This window comes from Heterodontus francisci, chromosome 27 (assembly GCF_036365525.1).
Source record: "Heterodontus francisci isolate sHetFra1 chromosome 27, sHetFra1.hap1, whole genome shotgun sequence".
NCBI classification, from domain to species: Eukaryota; Metazoa; Chordata; class Chondrichthyes; order Heterodontiformes; family Heterodontidae; genus Heterodontus; species Heterodontus francisci.
In genome coordinates this window covers 29,352,806-29,378,497 of record NC_090397.1, presented here as the reverse complement: position 1 = coordinate 29,378,497, position 25,692 = coordinate 29,352,806, and the positions used below count along the sequence as shown (strand labels likewise).

At 40.3% G+C, this 25,692-nt stretch overlaps 1 protein-coding gene across 17 annotated transcripts in view; it reads left to right on the top strand.

Moving 5' to 3' along the window:
• The window catches only part of anks1b (ankyrin repeat and sterile alpha motif domain containing 1B), an 831,451-nt gene that overhangs the window by 784,868 nt on the left and 20,891 nt on the right, over positions 1 to 25,692 (top strand). For 9 of the 17 annotated variants that reach the window (XM_068059064.1, XM_068059057.1, XM_068059060.1 and 6 more), the window contains 5 exons: positions 10,088 to 10,195; positions 11,968 to 12,030; positions 15,616 to 15,795; positions 18,998 to 19,126; positions 19,711 to 19,782. In XM_068059064.1, the coding sequence (XP_067915165.1) occupies positions 10,088 to 10,195; positions 11,968 to 12,030; positions 15,616 to 15,795; positions 18,998 to 19,126; positions 19,711 to 19,782 (552 nt within the window). The remainder of the gene's footprint in view (positions 1 to 10,087; positions 10,196 to 11,967; positions 12,031 to 15,615; positions 15,796 to 18,997; positions 19,127 to 19,710; positions 19,783 to 25,692) is intronic. The other 8 variants (XM_068059073.1, XM_068059061.1, XM_068059065.1 and 5 more) reach the window with 5 other exon arrangements.

The following is a 25,692-nucleotide window of genomic DNA, read 5'->3' as shown; positions in this document are numbered from 1 at the left end:
GCACAATGAAGAAATTGAGAAAGAATAATCATACAACCACTTAAAAAGGACAGCTACTTACAATAAGCAAAATATCCAAGATTTTCCTTCTCATTCTGTGGGGTAGCACCTGGCCTCTACTCAGTGCCTCCCGATAGTATGGGGGTGTATCTTAACTATTATTTTATGGAACAGACATAGCTTTAGAGGATGTGAATGAAATAAGGAATGCAATGACTACCTAACTTTTGCAGAACTAATTACAGAAAATGAAGGTCACCTTGCCGAAAGTAACTTTAGTCGTCATAATCTTGCCCTGCTTTGAAAAAGTACTATTGATGAATGTGAGGAAAGCTGGTCCTAGCTCCACTAGAAGCCTGCCATCTTGGAATTCAGTATGACGAGTTGCCGTTGTCCATTCAAACCGTATGTTTGAACCCTATTTCTTAAGTTAGATGTGTCCCTGCATCTGGCCTTGGAAGACCAAACAGATGGATAGGACTAGTTATTGGAATGGCCTTCCCATAATGGTTACTTTTTTTTTAGAAAAAGCACTTTTTTAAAATCTATGTGAAAAAGCACAGTTGAAAGGCAGTTGGGTAGGTTTTACAATTTTTGATTCAAAATAAAATGAAATTATAGGGGTGCAATGTCCTGTGGTGTTACAATAAGGAGGTTACACCCAAAATTGCACTCATTCATGTACCAATGTCTATTTACAGCCAATTTTCTGCCAATCTCATTAACATATACCGAAAAGTAAAAATGGACATAAATAAGTGGAAATCAGTGGAAATAATCAGAGCCCATGGAAAGCAGTGAACTCGCACCGTATATTCTTTAAGCATGAAAGTTAAAGTTTCAAGTCATCATCTGTCACTCGCATTAGGCAAAGCATGCTTAGGAATATGCAATCATGGTAGCTTTTCAATTTTTAATGTGACTTATTGCCATAAAAATGCATTCAAAGAAGCAAAAATACAGTACAATACTGAAACCAGTGAGAACAAAGAACAAAGAAAATTACAGCACAGGAACAGGCCCTTCGGCCCTCCAAGCCTACGCCGATCCAAATCCTCTATCTAAACCTGTCGCCTATTTTCTAAGGGTCTATATCTCTTTACTTCCTGCCCATTCATGTATCTGTCTAGATACATCTTAAAAGACGCTATCGTGCCCGCGTCTACCACCTCCGCTGGTAATGCGTTCCATGCACCCACCACCCTCTGCGTAAAGAACTTTCCACGCATATCCCCCCCTAAACTTTTCCCCTTTCACTTTGAACTCGTGTCCCCTTGTAATTGAATCCCCCACTCTGGGAAAAAGCTTCTTGCTATCCACCCTGTCTATACCTCTCATGATTTTGTACACCTCAATCAGGTCCCCCCCTCAACCTCCGTCTTTCTAATGAAAATAATCCTAATCTACTCAACCTCTCTTCATAGCTAGCGCCCTCCATACCAGGCAACATCCTGGTGAACCTCCTCTGCACCCTCTCCAAAGCATCCACATCCTTTTGGTAATGTGGCGACCAGAACTGCACGCAGTATTCCAAATGTGGCCGAACCAAAGTCCTATACAACTGTAACATGACCTGCCAACTCTTGTACTCAATACCCCGTCCGATGAAGGAAAGCATGCCGTATGCCTTCTTGACCACTCTATTGACCTGCGTTGCCACCTTCAGGAGGATAATATTTTTTTAAATTCTCAATAATAGCAATAAAATACAAGAAGATTGTCTGTATTACTTGCAGCACCAAAAATTCTGGGTTTAAATTAAAACTTGTTTTGAACACTTGTGTATGGCTCTTTCATCCGAGCCAGAGCCGTTATAATGAGCCAAGATACATGCAGGGGCAAAAATGAACAGATGGATGTAAAAGAGCAAGGAAATTCAGGTATAGCGTAATTACATGCATAGCACATATTTAAAAATCTAGCTATACACTCCGTTCTAATTTCTGCACATCATAGATTTATTCCTTTTGTATACATGGGGTTTAATATTATGTTAGTGTTAATTCATTTCAGATAGAATGACAAATACCTAAATTGTGGTGCACAATTTAGAATCAATTTTTGCACTTTACACAATGTAGGAGCAGAATAAACAGACAAATTCTGTTTTACGAAGGTGAATTGATCCGTTGTATGGCAACTTAATGCACGTTAAACCCATCAAGTCTATTTGGTTCTTATAACTTGCACCCTAGAGATGTGAAGTGCTTTTTATTTGAAAGTATTTTTCAAAAGAAATAATGTCACAGAGTGAGACAGTAGGGAGTAAATAGATGCAAATCTTGGTGCCAGAGACACTCTGGGTACAGAGGAAGTGGTGTCGTATTAATCACCTGGCAAAGTGTTTCAAAAGTCTACTTCAAAGAAGGTTGACGCATATCAGTTTGTTTTTTCTTCTTCAGTATATATATGTTTATAGACCATAGTACAGGATGCTGTTTTACTCAAGGCTGTTGACAAGGTTGCATCATCGAATGGTTTCAGCACAGAAGGAGGCCATTCACCCTGTCGTGTCTGTGTCGGCACTCTAAGAGCAGCTCAGCCAGTCCCACACACCTGCCCTTTCCCCGTACCCCTGCAATCTTTTCTCTTCAGGTGCTTATCCAATTCCCTCTTGAAAGCCACAATTGAATCTTCCTCCACTACACTCTCAGGCACTGCATTCTAATCACTCGCTGTGTAAAAAAAAATTTGTCCTCATGTCGCCGTTGGTTCTTTTGCTAATCACCTTAAATTGGTGTCCTTCAGATCTCAACCCTTCCACCAATGGGAACAGTTTCTCTCTCCATCTACTCTGTTCGGAGCTCTCATGGTTTTGAACACCTCTACCTCTAAGGAAACCAACACCAGCTTCTCCAATTTATCCATGTAACTGAATTGTCTCATCCCTGGAATCATTCTCGTAACTGTTTTCTGCACCCTGTCTAAACCCTTTTTTAAAATTCATTCATGGGATATGGGTGTCGCTGGCTAGGCCAGCATTTACTGCCCATCCCTAATTGCCCTTGAGAAGGTGGTAGTCAGCTGCCTCTTGAACCGCTGCAGTCCATGTGGGGTAGGTCACCCACGGTGCTGTTAGGAAGGGAGTTCCAGGATTTTGACCCAGCGACAGTGAAGGGACGGCGATATAGTTCCAAGTCAGGATGGTGTGTGACTTGGAGGGGAACTTGCATGTTCCCATGCATTTGCAGCCCTTCTCCTTCTAGTTGGTAGAGGTCGCGGGTTTGGAAGGTGCTGTCTAAGGAGCCTTGGTGCATTGCTGCAGTGCATCTTGTAGATGGTACACACAGCTGCTACTGTGCGTCAGTGGTGGAGGGAGTGAATGTAGATGGGGTGCCAATCAAGCGGGCTGCTTTGTCCTGGATGGTGTCGAGCTTCTTGAGTGTTGTTGGAGCTGCACCCATCCAGGCATGTGGAGAGTATTCCATCACACTCCTGACTTGTGACTTGTAGATGGTGGACAGGCTTTGGGGAGTCAGAAAGTGAGTTACTCGATGCAGGATTCCTAGCCTCTGACCTGCTCTTGTAGCCACGGTATTTATATGGCTACTCCAGTTCAGTTTCTGGTCAATGGTAGCCCCTAGGATGTTGTTAGTGGGGGATTCAGCAATGGTAATGCCATTGAATGTCAAGGGAAGATGGTTAGATTCTCTCTTGTTCGAGATGGTCATTGCCCGGCACTTGTGTGGCACGAATGTTACTTGCCACTTATCAGCCCAAGCCTGGATATTGTCCAAGACTTGCTGCATTTCTACACAGACTGCTTCAGTATCTGAGGAGTCACAAATGGTGCTGAACATTGTGCAATCATCAGCGAACATCCCCACTTCTGACCTTATGATCGAAGGAAGGTCATTGATGAAGCAGCTGAAGATGGTTGGGCCCAGGACACTACCCTGAGGAACTCCTGCAGTGATGTCCTGGAGCTCAGATGATTGACCTCCAACAACTACAATCATCTTCCTTTGCGCTAGGCATGACTCCAACCAGAGGAGACTTTTCCGCCTGATTCCCATTGACCTCAGTTTTACTAGGGCTCCTTGATGCCATACTCGGTCAAATGCTGCCTTGATGTCTAGGGCAGTCACTCTCACCTCACCTCTTGAGTTCAGCTCTTTTGTCCATGTTTGACCAAGCCTGTAATGAGGTCAGGAGCTGAGTGGATTTGGCGGAACCCAAACTGAGTGTCACTGAGCAGGTTATTGCTAAACAAGTGCCACTTGATGGCACTGTTGATGACACCTTCCATCACTTTACTGATGATTGAGTGTAGGCTGATGGGGCGGTAATTGGCCGGGTTGGACTTGTCCTTCTTTTTGTGACAGGACATACCTGGGCAATTTTCCACATTGCCGGGTAGATGCCAGTGTTGTAGCTGTACTGGAACAGCTTGGCTAGGGGCACGGCAAGTTCTGGAGCACAGGTCTTCAGTACTATTTCTGGAATATTATGAGGGCCCATAGCCTTTGCAGTATTCAGTGCCTTCAGTCGTTTCTTGATATCACGCAGAATGAATCGAATTGGCTGAAGACTGGCATCTGTGATGCTGGGGACTTCAGGAGGAGGCCGAGATGGATCATCAACTCGGCACTTCTGGCTGAAGATTGTTGCAAATGCTTCAGCCTTATCTTTCGCACTGATGTGCTGGGCTCCCCCATCATTGAGGATGGGGATATTTGTGCAGCCACCTCCTCCAGTTATTTGTTTAATTGTCCACTACCATTCACGAATTGGACGTGGCAGGACTGCAGAGCTTAGATCTGATCCGTTGGTTATGAGATCGCTTAGCTCTGTCTATCGCATGCTGCTTACGCAGTTTGGCCTGCAGATAGTCCTGTGTTGATTGACACCTCATTTTGAGGTATGCTTGGTGCTGCTCCTGGCATGCTCTCCTGCACGCTTCATTGAACCAGGGTTGGTCTCCTGGCTTGATGGTAATGGTAGAGTGCGGGATATGCCGGGCCATGAGGTTACAGATTGTGGTTGAGTACAATTCTGCTGCTGCTGATGGCCTGCAGCGCCTCATGGATGCCCAGTTTTGCATTGCTAGATCTGTTCGAAATCTATCCCATTTAGCACGGTGGTAGTGCCACACAACACGAAGGAGGGTATCCTCAATGTGAAGGCGGGACTTAGTCTCCACAAGGACTGTGCGGTGGTCACTCCTACCAATACTGTCATGGACAAATGCATCTGCGGCAGGCAGATTGGTGAGGACGAGGTCAAGTATGTTTTCCCCTCTTGTTGGTTCCCTCACCACCTGCCGCATAGCCAGTCTAGCAGATATGTCCTTTAGGACTTGGTCAGCTCGGTCAGTAGTGGTGCTACAAGCCACTCTTGGTGATGGACATTGAAGTCCCCCACCCAGAGTACATTCTGTGCCCTTGACACCCTCAGTGCTTCCTCCAAGTGCTGTTCAACATGGAGGAGTACTGACTCATCAGCTGAGGGAGGGTGGTAGGTGGTAATCAGCAGGAGGTTTCCTTGTCCATGTTTGACCTGATGCCATGAGACTTCATGGGGTCCAGAGTCGATGTTGAGGACTCCTAGGGCAACTCCCTCCCTACTGTATACCACTGTGCCGCCACCTCTGCTGGATCTGTTCTGCCGGTGGGACAAGACATACCCGGGGATGGTGATGGCAGAGTCTGGGACATTGTCAGGTATGATTCCGTGAGTATGACTATGTCAGGCTGTTGCTTGACTAGTCTGTGGGACAGCTCTCCCAACTTTGACACAAGCCCCCAGATGTTAGTAAGGAGGACTTTGCAGGGTCAACAGGGCTGGGTTTGCCATTGTCGTTTCCGGTGCCTAGGTCGATGCTGGGTGGTCCGTCCGGTTTCATTCCTTTTTATTGACTTGGTAGCAGTTAGATACAATCCTTCACATCCTTCCTAAAGTGTGGGGTGCAGAATTAGACACAAAATTCCAGTTGAGGCCGAACCAGTGTTTTTATAAAGGTTCTTCATATTGTACTGTGTGCCTCTACTTATAAAGCCCAGATCCCGTATGCCTTTTTAACCACTTTCTCAACCTGCGCTGCCACCTTCAATGATTTGAGCATATATAAACACCCCCACTCCCTCGCCGGTCCCTCTGCTCCTGCACCCCCTTCAGAATTGTATCCTTTATTTTATATTGCCTCTCCTCATTCTTCCTATCAAAATGTATCACTTAACACTTCTGTGCATTAAATTTCATCTGCCATGTATCTGCCCATTTCACCAACCTGTCTATGTCCTCTTGAAATCTATCACTATCTTCCTCACAGTTCAGAATGCTTCCAAGATTTGTGTCATCTGCACGTTATGAAATTGTGCCCTATACACCCATTAACTAGGTCATTAATATAGATCAGGAAAAACCGTGGTCCTGGTAACGACCCCTGGGGAAACCCACTCTATACTGCCCTTCAGTCTGAAAAACAGCCGTTCAGCACTATTCTCTCATCATGCATGCATCCTCTATTTTTACATAATCTTGTCAGCATTACAAATTGTAATTTGTATTTGTGTTGTAACATACTTTATAAAGCAAGTGAAGTCAGCCGTTCAGGCCAGTTTTCCATTTCCTCTTATCTCTGTCTCTGTGGTCATAGCATTTTACATTTAAATACTGGGGGCCTCATTGAAGGCTATTTCTCTATGATTGTCATTTTGCACATAGACTGACATCCCAGGCAGTCTCTGACAGAAAAATGTGGGATATTTGTAGTCAGTCAACTGCTTTAAGAAACATTCTGATATCCTCCTGGAACACTACAGTCAGGAAACCAGTAACAAGGTAAAATGGCATTTGGTTAGTGTGTCAGTATGTATCAGGATACTTTGGAACCTTGGCTGCCATAATATCTCTACAACTGATGCAATGTGACAACCCAGCCTAAGAGCAAAGTGGGCATCAAAACTCTTAAGTACTTCATTTCACAAAGACTTTAGTATGCAGTCAGTATACAGTTTCATCAACATATTGTAATTCAGAAAGAATTATCATGGCCCTTTAATTACAATCATGTTCTCTACGTGTGTAATTTAATCACAATCACCCGTTCATTTTTGCAGTATTTATATACCTAAAATTTAAATGGCAATCATGCAAGTTAGTGGAGGAACAGAGGGGCCTTGGAGTGTATGTCCACAAATCCTTAAAGGTAGTAGGACAGTTCGATAAGGTGGTTAAGAAGACACCAAGGCATAGAATGTAAGAGCAGGGAGGTTATGCTAGAACTGTATACAACAGTATTTAGACCACAGCTTGAGTACTCGGTACAGTTCTGGTCGTCATATTACAGGAAAGTTGTTATTGCACTGGATAGAGTACAGAGGAGATTTATGAGCATGTTGCCAGGGCTGGAAAACTGTAGCTGTGAGGAAAGATTAGATAGGCTGGGGTTGTTTTCCTTAGAACAGAAGAGGCTGAAGGGTGACTTAATTAAGGTGTATAAAATTATGAGGGGCCTGGATAGAGTAAATAGGGATGACCTATTTACCTTAGCAGAGGGGTCAAAAACCAGGGGGCATAGAACTATAGTAATTGGTAGAAGGATGAGAGAGGAGAGGAGGAAACATTCCTTCACCCAGAGGGTGGTAGCGACCTGGAAATCACTGCCTGAAACGGTGGCAGAGGCAAAAACTCTCACCATGTTTAAAAAGTACTTGGATGTCCACTTGAAGAGCTATGACTTGCAGGACTATGGACCTAGTTCAGAAAAGTGGGATTAGGCTGGGTAGCTCTTAGTTGACTGGCATGGACACGATGGCCAAATGGCCTCCTGTGTCGTAAATTTTCTATAGTCCTGCCACCACCAAGGTGCAAGGACACAACCATTCCCTCATCACGCATGCTCCATCATTTGAGGATATGGTTGTGCAGTCACACCTACACCAGAAAAAATTTGGACACAGGCTTGACTTTTCCACCAGCAACCAAAAATCAGAATTACCAAGTGGAAAATTATAATGAACTACTTCTAATCTGTTTATTAATGCAAACTCCTCCGTTGCACAAGGAATGGAACAAGTATACCTTCCTGACATTTTGATAGCGTGTAGTTGTACTGTTTCTGAATCATGCGGGACTCTACACATTTTAATGGGGTAATAAATACCTGTTCTGTGTACCTAGGATTGATGATAAAACTGGCTTAGGCTCTCCTTTTGCATCCTAAGAGTATTAAAAAATGCAAAATGTGATCAATTGAAATCTTTGCATAAGGAGCACATAGGCCCAACATTGACATTTATTTATCTTTAGTTTTATTTGATTTCATTATAAATGAATTCTCGTAACAGTTGATTTATAACCTTCTATGTTCTGAGAATGGTTAAAATATAATTTTGAAACTTGAACCATTATAGATTATATAACTATATGCATTATCCTTTCATTAGTTTTAATGCTATGTGCTCATTAAGACACTAAATGATCCAACATCTGGAAACTTCTGCAGAATCAACAAAAAGTGACAAGTGATTGGGCACTGTGCAGTGTTTGTGGATGTTCAGGAGAGTGCTGTGTTGAGAAAATAATTGAGTTCAACTGATGCATGAACGTAATTCCCAATCCTCTTGAGATCAAGTAAAAGCTTACAGTAGTCATTTTAGTTAATTTGTATTAAATGTGTTGATGTCAGCTCCGCATATCTGTGACTGACTAGTGTCTTAAATTTGAAGATTTTCATTACAGATAACAGTATTTCTTGAGCATATCCATAAAGCTTTGGTCTGAACAAAGTAACAGGCTGAACTTCATTTATGCAGTCTGTTTGTAGCATATAAATACAGTTTTCATCACACTCTGAAATTCTGGAGTTAATGTGAGCATTTAATGAAGAAGCATGTTGTATGTTAACTGAAATAAACCATTTTTCAAATCAAGATATAATAGAAATTCAGCTTGCAAATGAGAAGCTGAGTTTTGAATCAGTTGACAATTAGGATGTGCTTTTTTGACTAGATAAAGCAAAGTATTTAGCTGAATATTAGTTATCCTGTGGCCCTCAATACAATTATCCTCCTCATGCCAATCTAATTTGAATGAAAATGTCCTGATCTGATTACTGGCCATCACAAACATAGTGAAAGCAAGGATAATGCTTGACTGAACACAAATAAAATCCACAGGGGAATATAGAGAAATGTTCTCCAAGGCACTGAGTAAGTTACAAGTCATGGAGCCTGCCCTATGCTGTGAGTGAAGCAGTCCCAGATTTACTGGATAAGCCTGGTAAAGTCACTTTTGCAAATTTGTGTTTGGTTAGGGTGTTCTTGTTGAACCTAAAGACTAATGATGATCTAAAAATACATTGCAGTTACATTTGAGAATATAATGTGGTTAACAGTGTAATGATTACAGTGTTTTAACAGCCAGCTTGAGGCAGGTTGCTGTTCATTTGCTTTGGGTGGAATATTCTTGCACTCTGCGCATTTGTTGTTTGTACATTTAAACTCACCGCTTTATTTAAATGGTGTTAGAATATGGAGACGTTGTTCCTGGGTTTTATTTTTTCACAGCTATGCGCAGCAGTTGCTTGCTTTCCTCTTGTTATGTAATTAGTTGAATGCTGTCAACTTTATAATTAAAAATATGGATGACTACAGACATGGTAATCCATTTTGCAGCACCTTTCTGATACAGCCTTCCTGTGATGTATGTAAAAAGTGCTTAGCTCCTTCACCAGTTTCATACAGCTGCAGAAGTAGTGAAGGTCTAAAGCCAAGGAATTAAATCTTCATTTATAGGGATGCTTCCTGGCATTTCATCTGGAAATACTGCAGTGAGCTGTCAGAAGGCAGCTCAGGCTACATTATATGCAGTGATTGTCATTTAAATCCACAAGGGATAGACAAGAGGCTTGTGTTTTTTGTCCAGAAAAATTATATTTTAGAATTGCGCCTTGTCTAGTTATGCTGACACATGAGGATAGAGCATAATTATTCTGGCTGCTAATTCTGTAACCACATTGCAGTACATCATCCCTGCAGGATTACCTCCCACAGCAAGGTCGTTTACTAGTTTTGGAGATTTTTTTTTTGCCTTTTCTTCAGCTTCCTATGAGGATTCTTATTTGCATCACTGAATCTTTTAGGTGTTGAAAATTAATCTTCTGGGTCACAGAAAACGAATCTTAGCATCACTTGGGGACAGACTTCACGACGAGCCGCCTCAGAAGCCTCCGCGAACAATTACTCTGAGGGTAAGCTGTGTTCATACAGTGTTGAATTAATACTGCTATTCGCATGAAATGTAGCACGGTATAATTTTAATTAGCGCATCATAGGCCAATCTTCAGCACTGGCATGTATCATTATTAGCTGCTTGCCTCAGTAATCTTTCCTGTTCCATGACCACCACCAACATTCTTTGTTCTGTATGTGAGAATATTCCCTGAAGATCTTCCAAGCAATATTGTGAAATTAAGATGTGAAAAAAACGGATTTCAGGTTTTTATTATTGTGACCTTTTGTTCAAATGTAGGCTGAAAAAATATGTCAAATCTTTCAGTGGGTGTCAAAGAAAAGAAAATCAATAACTATTCTCATTAAAAAGTAAACGCTATTTGCCATAAATGTCAAATCCCTTCAGCTCTGATACTGAAATTCAGGTAGTCACTGAGTCAATCTTAGCATTAGTCTGCACCACGTTAACCCTTTCTCAGTAGAATTTACAGCATTGCAAATCTTTTCAACTTTGATTAACTGGCTTCTCTTTGTCGACTTTTTAGGATTTTTTTTTTTAATTGTTTAAATTATTTGGAACTATTTTTAACCAGGACTTTTATAATTTATTCTTCGTCTCGTTCTTTATCTTCATACTATTTAATCACTTTTTTTGCCTGTTTATGTAGGACAGAATAAACTCAAAGGTTGCACTATGCTAAAAGAAAGTAAGTGGGTCATTTCCTACGCAGAGTGAACCTGTTAATCCAGGGAAGGATCTTGCAGACAGTATTGGATTGCTGTAGTTTGTGGAACCTGACGTGTTAAGATCCCAGTCAGGCCCTTCTGCATGTTTTCAATGGCTGTGTGAAAACAGCACTTTAATCTCAATTTTTGGAGTTGTCATAAGCAGGTTCACATTTTCGCCAGTTCAAATGTTTTGTTTTACACATTCAACCTAACGTGCCACTGAAGCATTCATGGAAAGGTGTTTCTTAGTTCTGTTCACAGGAAAGAAAAGGGAATCCTTTTCAGGAGCTGCATGCTTTTCAAATAATTCAGTATTCAGTTCAGAAAGGTAACACGCAGTTGGCAGTTTAACAAACACATACAACATGACAGAAATGAGTTTGGGGCGGTACTATGTTATTTAATAGTTGACAAAAGGTTTTTTAAAATTTTAAAACCAAATAATTTTAATACATATTTCAGAATGTATTTTCCCATAATTTAAACTCAGCTCTCAAACAAAAGTATCAAATCTTAAAGGGCTTTAAAGCTGTGTTATGCCACAGATGCATAGCTTTCAAATGGAATTATTTAAAAATGCTGATAAAAAGGGGAAAAAAATCAACGGTTGAAAATCTGAAAGAAAAATGAGGAATGCTCGAAATGGTTATTTTCCAGTTTCCAATTCCGCCAAAGGGTTTACATTGGAACTATTGGCCCATCTTTTCTTTTCTTTTTTTCGGTACTGCTGTGTAATTCCACCATCTTACATTGTTTTAGAAGAGCATTCTATTCGAAAAAGAATCAGCAGAAAAAGTAACTGTTTCCAGGCCATTATTCAGGGATTTATGGAAATGCACCCACAGATCCATGCAGTTTACACTGAACTGTTTGTACATTCGAACCTGACTCCCACTGCTGGGAGTGAATGTTGTTGATTCTTATGCAGACCACTAGCTGAAGCACTATGCTATGATAGGATCCTCCATCTTGGAAGGAGGGAACAACTGACAAGAGTGGTGGAAGGAAAAGCCACTCCTTTTAGGTGCTATTCAGATTGGATCTCTTTTTATATCAATAGGTCAGTTGTCCTGAATCCCGCAATGCCATCTTGCAAGATGATGTATATATCGTATCTTGGATGGTAAGTCACCTCACTCTGAAATAAGCTGGGCAACATGGACTTGAGGCCTTCTCCCCCCCAATAGAGTGCAAGTATGCTACTTAATTTCTGATGCCTGCCTCCACTGCAGGATATAATTACTTCTACACGATACTTTTCCCAAGGAACAGTTAACTCAAAACTCTAGTGAAGGGCAGATGGTCTGTCCTTCGTTCCTGCCTAGCTTGAAATGAAACGGGCTGTCCAAGTTCTGTCACTCTTTTATATGTTGTCCTGAAAAAAATAATTTCATGTACATATTGAAGGAAATGTGATGGAAACACTTGTTTTAATCATTTTTTAATCCCTGAGATCATTATTTGTGATTTAAAGCAATTTTGCTGCCATCTGTCTTTCTTTGCAACGTATTTCGCTTATTCCTTTCTCTGCTGTAGAATGACCACCTGCCAACAGAAACTGAGCACATTTTGTAACCAACAGAAGCAATTTCTTTGAGTTCCAAATCCAGCCCTTTTTAAGGGAACAGTTTGTGTTATAATTACCACATCTAGATATTCTGCAGCTTATAATATGCGAAGGCTATTCTGACAAATACAAATGACCTAACTAAAAAGATTTGAGAGATGCTGTCACTTCATTTAGGACACGCAGATCGCTCCCCACCCCATTCCGATAATGAGCACATGACAATATTGTAGTCCTTAGGCTGGTGATTTGCTTTGCGTAATATCTGTCACTGAAGTCATCTTGAATAGCCTCAGGGTGCAAAGGGAAACAAAGGGATATGATGCAAATTTGTTTCTGGATACCTGGCCCTGGGAAACAGTTAATCAGTTTTTATTGGGGCTTTCATTCAAATCATACCAGTTTCACACCTTCTGTCATTGACTATTTCTTTGACACTGTGCTTAATGTAAAGAACTTCCATTTGTAAGGAAATAGGTTTTAAGCAGTTGCTTGGTTAATATTCTATGATGATTCTTCTGATCTCTCATAATTGACATTAGCTAGCCAACGGTGGAGAAGAGCACGCCATGTGTTTCTTTTCTCCCCATTGGTTGAACCGAGTAGATATGACTGGAGTAGAGGTCTAGTTCCTTAAATATAATGCTGTTGATATTTTACTGTTTGGGACAGTGCTGAACCCTGTTTTGCCATTCAGTCTTGATCACCTTTTGGAAAAGATATGTTTAGGTCCCTGAAAGGTTTGGATAAAGATTGGTACGCAGTACTGCAGGTGATTCATATCCACAGTGGCTGCAATATTAAGGGAAAGACTTCTGCACAAGTAACCAGCACAACTCACACAAGAAAACAAGATTGTTCTTTGTAACACATAAATAAATCTTGACCCTCATCTACATGCTGCTCTTCCATAATACCTGCAAGTACATGGATAGCTTAGTCCAATCCTCCCTCTCCATTGCCACCCACAACCCTAGGTTTGTCAGCATGCTTTCCAACTGCCTGTCAGACATCGAGTCGTGTGTGAGCCATAACTTTCCTCAGCTCAAGAAGGACATGAATGAGACAATCCCAGTTGGCTACTGCCAGAGAATGTATGCTTCTGGCACTGATTGAGTCCCCCTTCCGGCTGTTCACTCAAGTTCAACCTGATGACATACATACTCCTGCAACCCTGAACTGAGCTTCAAGTTCCACATCCAGTCTATAATTAAGAGTGCCTCCTCCTACCTTCACAATTTGGCTGGCGTAAATCACTTCCTTCCACACCCACCCCGCCCCGCCCCCCCCCCCCCCCACCCCACTACCACTGAATCCATCATCCATGCCTGTTACTTCCTAGCAGAATTTCTCCAACACTGCCCTTGCTGGTGTATGTAAAGTACAACTCATCCACAGCTTTCCCACTCATATCCAATCCCACATTTCAATCATCCATATCCTCACCTTCGTTCTTGCTTGATCCCAAAGTGCATTAACTTCAAAATCCATGTTTTCCTGTTTAAATTCCTCCATGGTTTTGCAGCTCCCACCTTTTGAAATCTATAACTCCATGTCCCATTCGCACTCTCAAATTCCCTGCACAAACTCCCCAGCATTACTACCTCTCTCTCTCCAGCTTTGAAAGTCTCATCAAAATCTGGAACTTACAACAGTGCACTCAGCCACATCCCCGAATACCCTGTTGTCCCCACTTCCTCTTAGTTTGGGTCATTGGAGGCCACCGTCGAGCCTCTTGGGACATCTTGTTACATGAAAGGTTTTCTAAAACTGTAAGTTGTTATATTACTTACATTTATGTAGCACCTTATCATGTCCTTACGACATCCCAAGGCACATAACAACAAATCCTTTACTGAAATAAATATTTTCTATTTGTCTGCTGTGTTATTGAAGATAGTGAAGAGGCAAATAAAAATCAGCATTTTGTATGTTTAAATTTACATGGTATAGCAGTCTGTATTGAAAAATTAAAGATTGAGTAGTTATAGTGCATCAGTTCAGAGTGCACTTCAGTCAAAAAAAACATTGACATAACATTTTCTGATTACCTAAGACTAGAAGATAGCAAAACAACCATCAAACACTGATTCTTTCCAGGTCCTTTGTACAGTTTGATTAAAATGTTAAATGTAGTTAATATCCATGAGAGACAAAGCATTTGCAACAACAGCTTTTCTCTGGGGTTTCCATCACTGAATAAGCAGCTTCTTACCATCAATGCATAAAACTAAAAAAAAAAACCCTGAAAGAGCTTTGTCAAAAATAATAGATCAGGTATTTGTCCACCTCAATTTTTCTGACTCTTTCAAACACAGAATCTTGAAAAAGTGTCCCTTTATAATTCAACCAACAGTCGACTTATAAAAATGGGCACATGTGGCATAGTTGGTCAGAGTGCCAATACATGCTAATAGAGGTGAGAAGGTTTGATCCTCTGTACCTTTGTCCCCTCCATTATACAGCTTAAATTTCTGACCTCAGCTGTATTGTTGTGGGGAGGCATTGAGCTGAGACCAGACACTATCTCACAAAGGGGCAGAGAAGTCAGAGAGGGGAGTCACCCTGGGTCAATGTTGCATGTCTGTTAGTTAAAGCCATTAGTTATAGTCAGGGAGCAAGTTGGCAAGAGGATGTTCATGATATAGGCAGATTGGGAGAGAAAAAAATCCTTCATAGTAGGAATACGTTATGGGAATCATGAGTCTTAGTTTCATAAATATTTAACCCGAAGAAGCGAAGGGAGGCCAGTTTGTCTGTCTCATTAAGGAGCATGTTACACAAGTTTGTTTCATATACATTTGATTTCTATCTCCAGAGTCACATTTTTTCTACCATTTTTGTGTTAGTGCTGAAATAAATTACCTAAAGCAGTTGTTTAATATTAATCTATACCAAATAGCTCTTGCTAGATTATTGGTGTTATGCCAAGATTAAAACTACCCGAGAGATCCATTGATTTGCGATAGATTATTTAGGTGTGAGGGCTGTAAACTTGTGTTGTGAATGTTTCATCAATTTGAAATGCTTAGTTTTCACACTGATGAACAACACAGAGGAACTAAACCATTAGGGCAGGGAGAGATTCAGTAACATAAATCATAACATTAATTAATGCGTTGCTATTTGCTTCTGGAACAGGACCCTGGGAACAACACACCTCCTCAACTTTCCCCATCCCTTAGCCAAAGCACTTACACTGGTGGCTCTCTTGATATCCCCTCTTCCCATTTAATGATGCAAGGGGACGCAAGAAGGCGAATCAATGACAGCTACTTTGAGGATATGCCTAGGTCAAAACTGGAAAGACAAATGGCTCAGGTAAATTGCATTGAATAACATGCAATAGGCTGTTAACCTTGGGTTCCCTTTGCACTAGTTTGGCTTACTTTCCTCATAATTGATTATTTTCTTTGTAAGTTTGTTTGTCATACTGTACTTCACTACCTGCTAATCTATCAGTTCTGTCTCTTTTATAACTTGGTAAAACAATATTAAATCATTAATAATACATTTTTCATTCAGATTCTCACTGGGATAGAATTTTATTATTTTAGTGAGTTAGAGAGATTTTCAGCTTTATGGTTTGTAAGATCTTCTGGTATTTATATAATTGTGAGAGCCTGTGCCTATTTAGGATTCCATGCCTAAGTGAAATGGGAAGTATGTTTTTGTCTGCATAATGACAGTCTTTGCTTTTCATTGTAATTCTGTGTATAGCACTTGACTATTTGATATATGGTGCAATGTGTACTTTTTTTCCCGATCATGATGTCTGACGCACAAATGAACATCCATCACATTGTTTTAAGAGTATCTGGGCCAAGTTATTATAAAATTAATACCAATTTTAAATCAATTTTCATGGTACGAGTATATGTTCTCTCCCCATAGGGACATACCCTACTTTCCTAAGACAGAGAAACCTTAAGCACAGGTTTTACTAATACACCACAACCACACAATGCAGAGCAATACTAAATCTTTTGTTGCTGTCCACCCAGGGCCACCCTAATCATTAGGGCATTGGTTTGCAGAGCTGGCTAAAGTTGAATGCGAGGATTTCAACCCCCAATGACTGATCTTCTCCTCGAGGTTTTTTTAGTGACCAAGTTTGCAGGTCAATCAGTAACGTGCCCTGAAGTATTGCAGAACTACCTGTTTTGGGTATCAGATTACCAAGTCTTCCACAGAGGTTTGACCAAACTTCCATCTTCAAGCACATGATCTTGGAGCCAAAAAAGACTCTGCTTAGTTTTCTTCTCCCTTTTCCTCCCTCCATCACAGCCCCTCCCCAGAGAATGCTCACTCATTGGTGCCAAATCAACACAGGTATTGTGTAAAGAAGCAGAATTCAAAATGAATGAATACAGTGGAGGCTCTTTTAGATCAAATCTTATTCGGCAATTTATAAAATCCTGACTAGTCAAATTTGAGTGCGATAGATCACCGTAGATTTTTGTTGCAATAAAAAAAGCTGGTGTGGAATCTCATTTTGAAACTTCGTGGTGCTGCTTCCTGTTATATTTATAATATTTTGAAACTTGTTTGAGATTTAGAGCTAACCTTTTCAAATCCCTGTGAATAAGATGTTGACAGCTCGAAGTTCAGGATGCAGATGGTAAAGACATGCATACCTCTAATGGGAGAGGCGTATTACTAGTCAGTGTTAAAATAAATGGAGAGCACACAGTCAGAGCCCCATTACCATCAAACAAGAAAATTAAGAACATAAAAATTCAAGGATAAGAAATGATCATTTGGTCTGTCAAAGCTGATCCTTTCAGTACTCCAGTTGACAAAGCCTAGTGTCCAGCTGTATTTTAAACATCATGTAATATGTTTGACTCAATTACTATGGTCTGTCCAATGCATGATAAAGCCTCGGCATAATCTGCGGAGATGCATACTCCATGCTTTGGCTGTGTATCCCAGCATCCTACCAGCATTCGATTTGTCTTAATTGTTTCTGCACCTTATCTTGACTTTGAAAGTGACGAGTCTATTGTTACTTCCAAGCCCCTTTCTAAGTCTCCATTTGATAATTCTATTACTTTCATTGTATTCCTATATCACTTTTTTGCTCAATATAAAATACTATTAAATGTAATATTTGTCATTTTACTTCCTAATAGCATAACTGATCTGAATCCATTGTAGGTTGTTATCTGCATCATCTATCCCACCTTATTTTAGTGTTTTCTTCAAACTGTTGGTTACTGTGTCCAAATCCTATGCCGGAAACAAACAATTATTGTTTTTTAAAGCACAGCTCCTTGCAGTACTCCCTTCTTATTCTGCACTTCTCATGAGTGTACCCATTTCCAATTTTTCATCCAGTTTACAATATTAATCTGGATTCCCGTGGCCTTTATTCATGGTTTCTCGTGAGGGATCTTGCTGAAGGTGCGCTGAAATTCCAAATAAACAATATCAAAAGGATTACTACTATGTTATTTATTCCTCAAAGATATTGAGGTTTGACAAGAAAATCAATTCTCAGTCCACGCTGTTTCTTTGTAAGCTGTTGCTCATAGATACTATCGCAGACTATACTTTAGAATGGTTTCCATTATTTTATCCACTGTTGATGTTTGGTGAGGAGCCTGTTGTCATCTAGGTCAGATATTTTACTTCTTTGAAAATAAAGATACTGCATTTGCTTCCTATGAAACGTCCTCAGCACCCAGTGATTCTTCCATAACTATAGCCAATATCCTGCAGTACATGACATCATCCAGTCTGCTGTAGCTTTTCCCTATGTTCTGCCCTGTGTTCCCATAAGCTTTGTATAGGTTGTTTGTCTTTCTTCCACTTTAATTGCCCTACTCATTCATTTTGGAGACTGCTTATTCAACGCACACGTTTTTTTTTCTTACATATTTAATATTACAGTTTTTGAAGTTTTCCCTTTTTTCTTAACTGATTTATCTCTGAGCAATACCAGTTAAGTCCAATTAACTTATTGTGGTTGATCTTTCATTTGGTTGAGGTTTGCCTTACTAAAATCGTACTTTTGTCCAAGTCCTCACTCACACTGGTTGCCAGGAGATCTAACTTCAATGATGTTATAGCTGCTCACCTCCATGTTGGATGCTGTGCAACTTTAAGGCTTAGGATTTGATATTTTTATTCTTTCTTCTGTGACTTGGAACCAATGGCATTACTGTTGTGTGGGGGAAAAAAATCAACATAATGTGTTTTTAAATTCTCTTTTGTATCATTGGAATGTTGTGTTGAAGGTGGCATAGACACAAAGAAGAGGACAGCAGGTCTAAAGAATTTTTCTATATACCCTAATTATTTATAATTATCAATGCACAGTTTCAACATGTGTTATCTTGAACTGGATTTAGTCTAATCACAGTTGGGCTTAAGTTGCCTCCACTGGAAGGGACTCCAGTGAAAACAAATGTCATTAATAACTTAACAGACAGATCGTTTTTGGTTTTTTTCTAAGTGTTGTTAGCAAAGCTGCCATGGATTCAGTATTCCTCTGGTCTAATTTTCCTTCCCTATTCAGCAGGCAGAATGGAGTGAGCCTTCCATTACTCTTCGGCCTCCAAATGAAGCCACATCATCTACACCTGTACAGTACTGGCAACATCATCCTGAGAAGCTGATTTTCCAGTCCTGTGACTATGAAGCATATGTAAGTGCCTTTTAGATAATAGGCATGGGAGGAGGGTAAGCTGGGGTTAGCATAATGCACAGCACGTTACATGCATATACTTCTCATGTGGCTTTATAGCATCCATATTACACTTGGAACATTGTAAGTTAGCAATTAGTCTGCAATACTACTGTGCAGACACATAACAAGCTTGTATACCAAACCCCGCCCTCCCAATTATTTAATGGAGGTGATGCGCCATTTATCCCATCATTATTTGTTTGTCTTTTCCTATGTTCACCCCTAACACTTCCTTAATGCCACTAATACCTACTTTAATCTGTCTTAGCTTTTTCCTATATTTTGCCTGATCCCTGTAGGCGTTGTATAGGTTGTTTTTTTCCTTCCTCTTTAATTGTCCTATTCTTCCATTTTGGGGACTGCTTGTTCGGCATGCCAATTTTTCTCTAATATATACTCTTCTTTGATATTTAATACTCAAAACATAAATTTTGACTGCAGAATGAAGCTCTGGACAATTATATGTGAAAGTATTTATTACACATTTTCAGAATTCTCCTTTGCAGGAGCACAAGAAAGTAATTTTCTTTTCTCATGTTCAGTATTTAGGTTCTATGTTGGTGAAAGAATTGCGAGGAACAGAGTCAACGCAGGATGCATGTTCTAAGATGCGGGTGCGTTTTCTATTGTAAGGTTTTCACTGTGACATCTGGGCTGGACATAATTATGGCAGTTGAACTGAAATATTCATGAGGCGTTTACATCTGCGGTAATGTTAAGCAGAGAGTGACTTAAAACCCTGACAGAATAGAGAAATTGTAATTAGGCTTAAAAAGCAATGGGTTTATAATTTTGGTACACCCATTGTCATGGAAGTGTAGTTTATTCTTTTTAAAAACTAAGGGGGGCAGTGTACCTTTTAAGACTGAGAGTTGTTTTCTCTCTCTCTCTGGGAACAGTGTGTGCAAGCAGCAAGCCTGTTTCCTAGACAACAGCTGGAGAGAGGGGGTCACCAGCTGCATTGTATTAGTCAACTGTGTGTAAAGATTAACTAGAACCAGTTTGATCTGGAGACCAGATGAGCATGCTCACTGAAGGAAGGATCTCTCTCTCTTAGCAGAAAAATCTACATCAATCTACAGGCTGTGTATTGCCTCAGGAGGGGAAAAAACCAGAACAGAAATCTTTGTATTATTGGAGGTAGCAAATTCCTTTTTACTTCCAATCTCTAAGAAGCCTTTGCCTCAGGAGTGACTTTCCGTTGCCTTCTTGTGTTTCTGGGAGTTCTGGAATTCTCAGTAAAGTTTCTACTGATAGACTGCCAATTTAAAAATCCAAATAGACCTGTTGCTATACTCCTTGTTGAAATAACTGTGTGGCGCCTGCTGCAACCGAAGTGCTTTGAATGCCTATCCATTTAAAGACTGTTCGTCGAATTCGCCTGGAGACTTCGAATGGCATCTGACTGTTCGGCTCTGGGACACCTCACCGAACCGAAAATATAACCCACAAAGATTTACAACCCAGTTATTTGTTTATTCCTAAGAAACAGCTCTACTTTTATTGAAACCAGTTAACCATTGGTTTTTGAATGTATGTGTGTATGCATGAAGGTTAGGATAGTAAGAAGTTAGAAAGTCTTTTAGACATAGGTTTATCTCAATACTGTTTAAGATTTAGTTCATTAATAAATAGTTAATTTGTTGTTTAAATATACCTGGATTTATTCTGGGGGTTAATTAAGTGCTTAATCTGGCTAGTTTCCAGTAGGTTGGAAAACTTTAATAGTATGCTATGACTTGTGGAGTAATGGGACTGAATTGACAGTGCATTACTCCCGCCTCAGTCGTAACATATTAATTGGGGGTTCGATTGTCCAGGATCCAATCCAAATCCAACACCAATTACGTCAATTATATGGGGAGTAATAATTTGAAAGAGAAAAAAATAAAAGGAACCAGGTTTCTTGTATACAAGGGTAAAGGTTGTATCATCAGAATGGCATTAGCAGTTGCTGCAGAGTTTCTGGGAAAGGAAACTTAAGTCAGCAACTTAACATCTTTAACTAAGAATAAACTAAAAGATCTGGGAGCAAAATTACGGTTAGAGTTGAAATCAGGTGCCAAAAAAGCAGTGATAATTGACATAATAACCGAACATCTGGAATTGGAAGAAGAGGAGGAAGTAGAAGTTAGTAAGTCAGAGCGTTATGCAGTGGAATTGGCTAGAATTCAGTTAGAAGCAAAAAAGCTTGTGGCTGAAAAAGAATTAAGAAAACTTTAACAAGAAAAAAAAACAGCAATAGCAATAAGAAAACTTGAACTTCAGAAAGTGAAAGAAGAGAGGGAATTTAGGTTAAAAGAGATGGAACTACAACAAAGGGATAGTCTTGAATCCAGGGAAAGCTCTGGTCAGGAAGAATCTGAATTCAGCTCAGGACCCAGCAAAAAGCTGTTTAAATTCATACAAGCTCTTCCTAAGTTTGAGGAAAGGGATGTAGAGGCATTTTTCATATCTTTTGAGAAAAATAGCCAACCAAATGAAATGGCTAGAGGAAAGCTGGACACTGCTTATGCAAAGCAGGTTGATAGGCAGAGCTCATGAACTTTATGCCATGCTTCCTGAAGAGGCTTCTGTATATTATGAGATGGCAAAAAAGGTTATTCTCGCTGCGTATGAGTTAGTCCCTGAAGCTTACAGTCAGAAGATTCAGATCTTACGGAGATTGGCTGGGCTGACGTATGTAGAATTTGAGAGGGTAAAGCAAATTAATTTTGACCATTGGATACGGGCATTAAAGATGGAAACCACATATGAGAACCTTAGAGAATTGATTCTCTTGGAAGAGTTTAAAAGTTCAAACCCTTCAGTTTTGAGAACTCATGTAGATAACCTGAACGTTTTGAAAGCTAGGCAAGCAGCTGAAATTGCTGATGATTTTGAGCCTGTGAATAAGCAAAATCTTTTGTCTGTCACCCCCATAAACACGAAAGGATAGAAAGTGGGAGAGTGAAAGGAAGGTAAGTAGCGGGGCCCAAGAAGGAACAGCTGGGAATGCCCCAGGATCACCACCTCAGGTCAGAAAGGAAGGTGCGGAGGGTAGGATTGGGGTCCACAAGCTGAAGTGTTATCATTGCCACAAGATGGGTCAACTTCGTTCAGAATGCTGGAAATTGCAAGGAAAACCCATGGGGCTTGTTGGGGTACATAAAGCTAATGCAGAGAAACAAGCTCTGACGGAGAATACAGCAGACCAGGCGGTAGCTTTAACGGCGGCTGTAAAACCAGATACGAAAACATAAGTGAGTGTAGAGGTTAAGAATAAGATACCCAAACGTTATAATGAATTCTTGTCAAGGGAAAAAGTAACTCCATATCCTTGAAGTTTCTTCTACTCAGGGATACAAGAGCAACCCAAACACTCTTGCTGGGGAAAGGTATAATGTTTCCACTAGAGAGCACCCTGAATGCTAAAGGTTTAGTTAATGGAATTGGCAGGGAGTATATACCTGTACTTTTATATAAAGTGCACTTAGAGTGTAACCTAATATCTGGGATGGTAACTGTAGGAGTTGTCCACAGTTTGCCAGTAGAGGGAATTAATCTACTCCTAGGAAATGATTTGGTCGGATCAAAAGTATCAGTTTCTCCTATAATTACAGAGAAACCAAGTGAAGGTAAAGAAATTGAACAATTACAGGAACAAGTTCCAGGAATATTTCGTGCATGTGCAGTAACCCGAATACGTTCCATTGTCGGAGGTAAAAGTGCCTTCACAAACAGATCGTCGACTAACCTTATTTGGGGATTTAGATAATCCAAATGTGATGTTTAACAGATCTTCTATAAGTGCAGCACAGCAAGCTGATCCAGAGTTATACAGAGTAGCACAGACGGCTCTGACAGAAGCTGAGGCGAAAGGAGTTCCAGAAGGCTATTATATGACAAATGGGGTTTTGAGGAGGAAATGGAGACTGCCTCACAGACCTGCGAATGGAGACTGGACAGTTGTTGCACACATAGTGGTACCACATAAATATCACCAGAAATTATTAAGGTTAGCACATGACATTCCTTTTGAAGGACATAGGGGGATTCAGAGGGCTAAATCATGTCTAAGTCAATATTATTACTGGCCAGGCCTTACAAAGGACATGAAGCAGTTTTGTAGGGCTCAGGAACACCTTAAAACATCCCAAACCAATATGAAAAAATGGGCAGACAAGAATGCAAAGATATGTAATTTTCAACCAGGGGATGAAGTATTGGTGCTGTTACCGTTACGGGGGAACCATTAAAAGCGTGGTTCAATGGCCCATAGAAAGCGATCAAAAGAGTGGGTAAGGTAGATTACTTGATTGACACCCCTGATTGCTGGAAGAAGAATCGGTTATGTAATATCAATATGTTAAAGCAATATTGTCGCAGCGAGGAGGATAAGCCAGTACAGGTATGTCAGGTAATGGGGACTGTTGAGAAGGGAAAGGTTAGTGAGGATGAGGTAGAAGGAGGCCGAGACAATTCTCAGATTGAACCTCCAACTATCTGGTTAGCGAATACAGAATGACTAGGAAAATTGGACAATATGCTTTTGCACTTAGAAGTAAAACAACATAAAGACCTCACCAGGCTTTTCACAACATTTAAAAGAGTCTGTACGGATAAGCCAGGATGCACAAACTTACCCACACATGATGTGGATATAGGGGAATCCGTTCCTTTAAAGCAACGTCCTTACTGCTTAAGTCCGGACAAACAGGCCCAAGTAAAAGCAGAAATCCAATACATGCTGGAAAACAACTTAATCGAACCTAGTCAAAGCAGCTGGACTTCACCAATAGTCTTAGTGTCTAAACCTGACTGGTCAACCCGACTTTGCATAGACTGCAGAAAAGTCAATGCAGTAACGAATGTAGACTCCTACCCAAATCCTCGTTTAGAAAACTGCATTGTCAGAGTGGGCAGTGCTAGGTTTCTTACCAAGATCGACTTGTTCAAGGGATACTAGCAAGTTACTTTAACTCCTCGAGCCAAAAAGATATCATCTTTTGTCGCACCGGACGGTCTGTATCAGTGCCGGGTGATGCCATTTAGCCCAAATAATTCCCCAGCCACTTTTCAAAGATTAATGAATCAGATGGTAGCCAGTGTTCCCAACTGTGTAATGTCTCTCAATGATGTACTAATATACAGTAACACTTGGCAAGACCACTTAAACCAGCTAAAAGCTCTTTTTACAAAACTGCAAGCAGTGGACTTAGTCGTAAATCTGGCAAAAAGCAAATTCAGAAAAGCAAAAGTAACTTACCTTGGACACATGGTAGGGCAAAAACGGCAAAAGTACAAGCCTTAGTGGAGTTCCCTGTCCCTAAATCTAAAAGTGAAATCATGAGGTTTTTAGGAATGTGCAGTTTTTACAAGAAGTTTGTATGGAGTTTTAGTGCTGTAGCTGCTCCGTTAAAAGATTTGCTACAGGAAAAGATAAACAAAGTAGTATGGTCAGATGAATGCCAGGCAGATTTTGAAAAGCTAAAGGCAATCTTAACTAATGAACCAGTGTTGGCTGCTCTAAATTTTGCTAAACCCTTCAAGAGAGCAATTTATGCTAGCAACCTGGGGGTTGGTGCAATCCTATTGCAGGATGACGAATCGGGCATAGAAAAACCAGTAGGATACTTTTCAAAAAAACTAAATCACCACCAAAAAAAGTATTCCGCTGTGGCAAAAGAAACATCAGGACTTTTGCTGGCTCTCAAACATTTCAAAGTATATGTACGCCAAGACTATAAAGAAACACTAATATACACTAATGATAACCCATTAACGTTTGTGGAAAAATTTAAAAACTGAAATGCTAGAATATTTAGATGGAGTTTATTGTTACAGCCTTATCATTTGAAGATTGCACATATTTTGGGGAAAAACAATGTTATTGCCGATGCTTTGTCGTAAATTTAACCTTGTGAAGTTGCATGAATGGCAATGGTACAAAGGAAAATTCTGTCGATTATCAGTCGAGTGAATGGGGCCATGAGTGTGAAAATATGTTGAGTTTTTTTTCAGTTTCTGTTTTGCATTATACTGAAACACATTCAAGAATGGCATTTCATTTCGTCAAGGGCGGAGGTGTCATGGAAGTGTAGTTGTTTTTGCTTCTGTTCATAAACAAAGGGGGCAATATACCTTTAAGACTGAGAGTTCTCTTCTCTCTGGGAACAGTGTGTGCAAGCAGCAAGCTTGTTTCCTAGGCAACAGCAGGAGAGGGGGGCCACCTGCTGTATTGTATTAGTTAACTGTGTGTAAAGACTGGCTGGAACCAGTTTGATCTGGAGACCAGTGAAGCGTGCTCACTGAAGGAAGAATCTCTCTCTCTTAGCAGAAAAATCTACATCGATCTACAGGCTATGTATTGCCTAAGAAGGGAAAAAACCCAGAAAGGAAATCTTTGTATTGTTGGAAGTAGCAAATTCCTTTTTACTTCCAATCTCTAAGAGGTCTTTGCCTCAGGAGTGACTTTCCATTGCCTTTTTGTGTTTCTGAGAGTTTTGGAATTCTCAGTTTCTACTGATAGACTGCCAATTTAA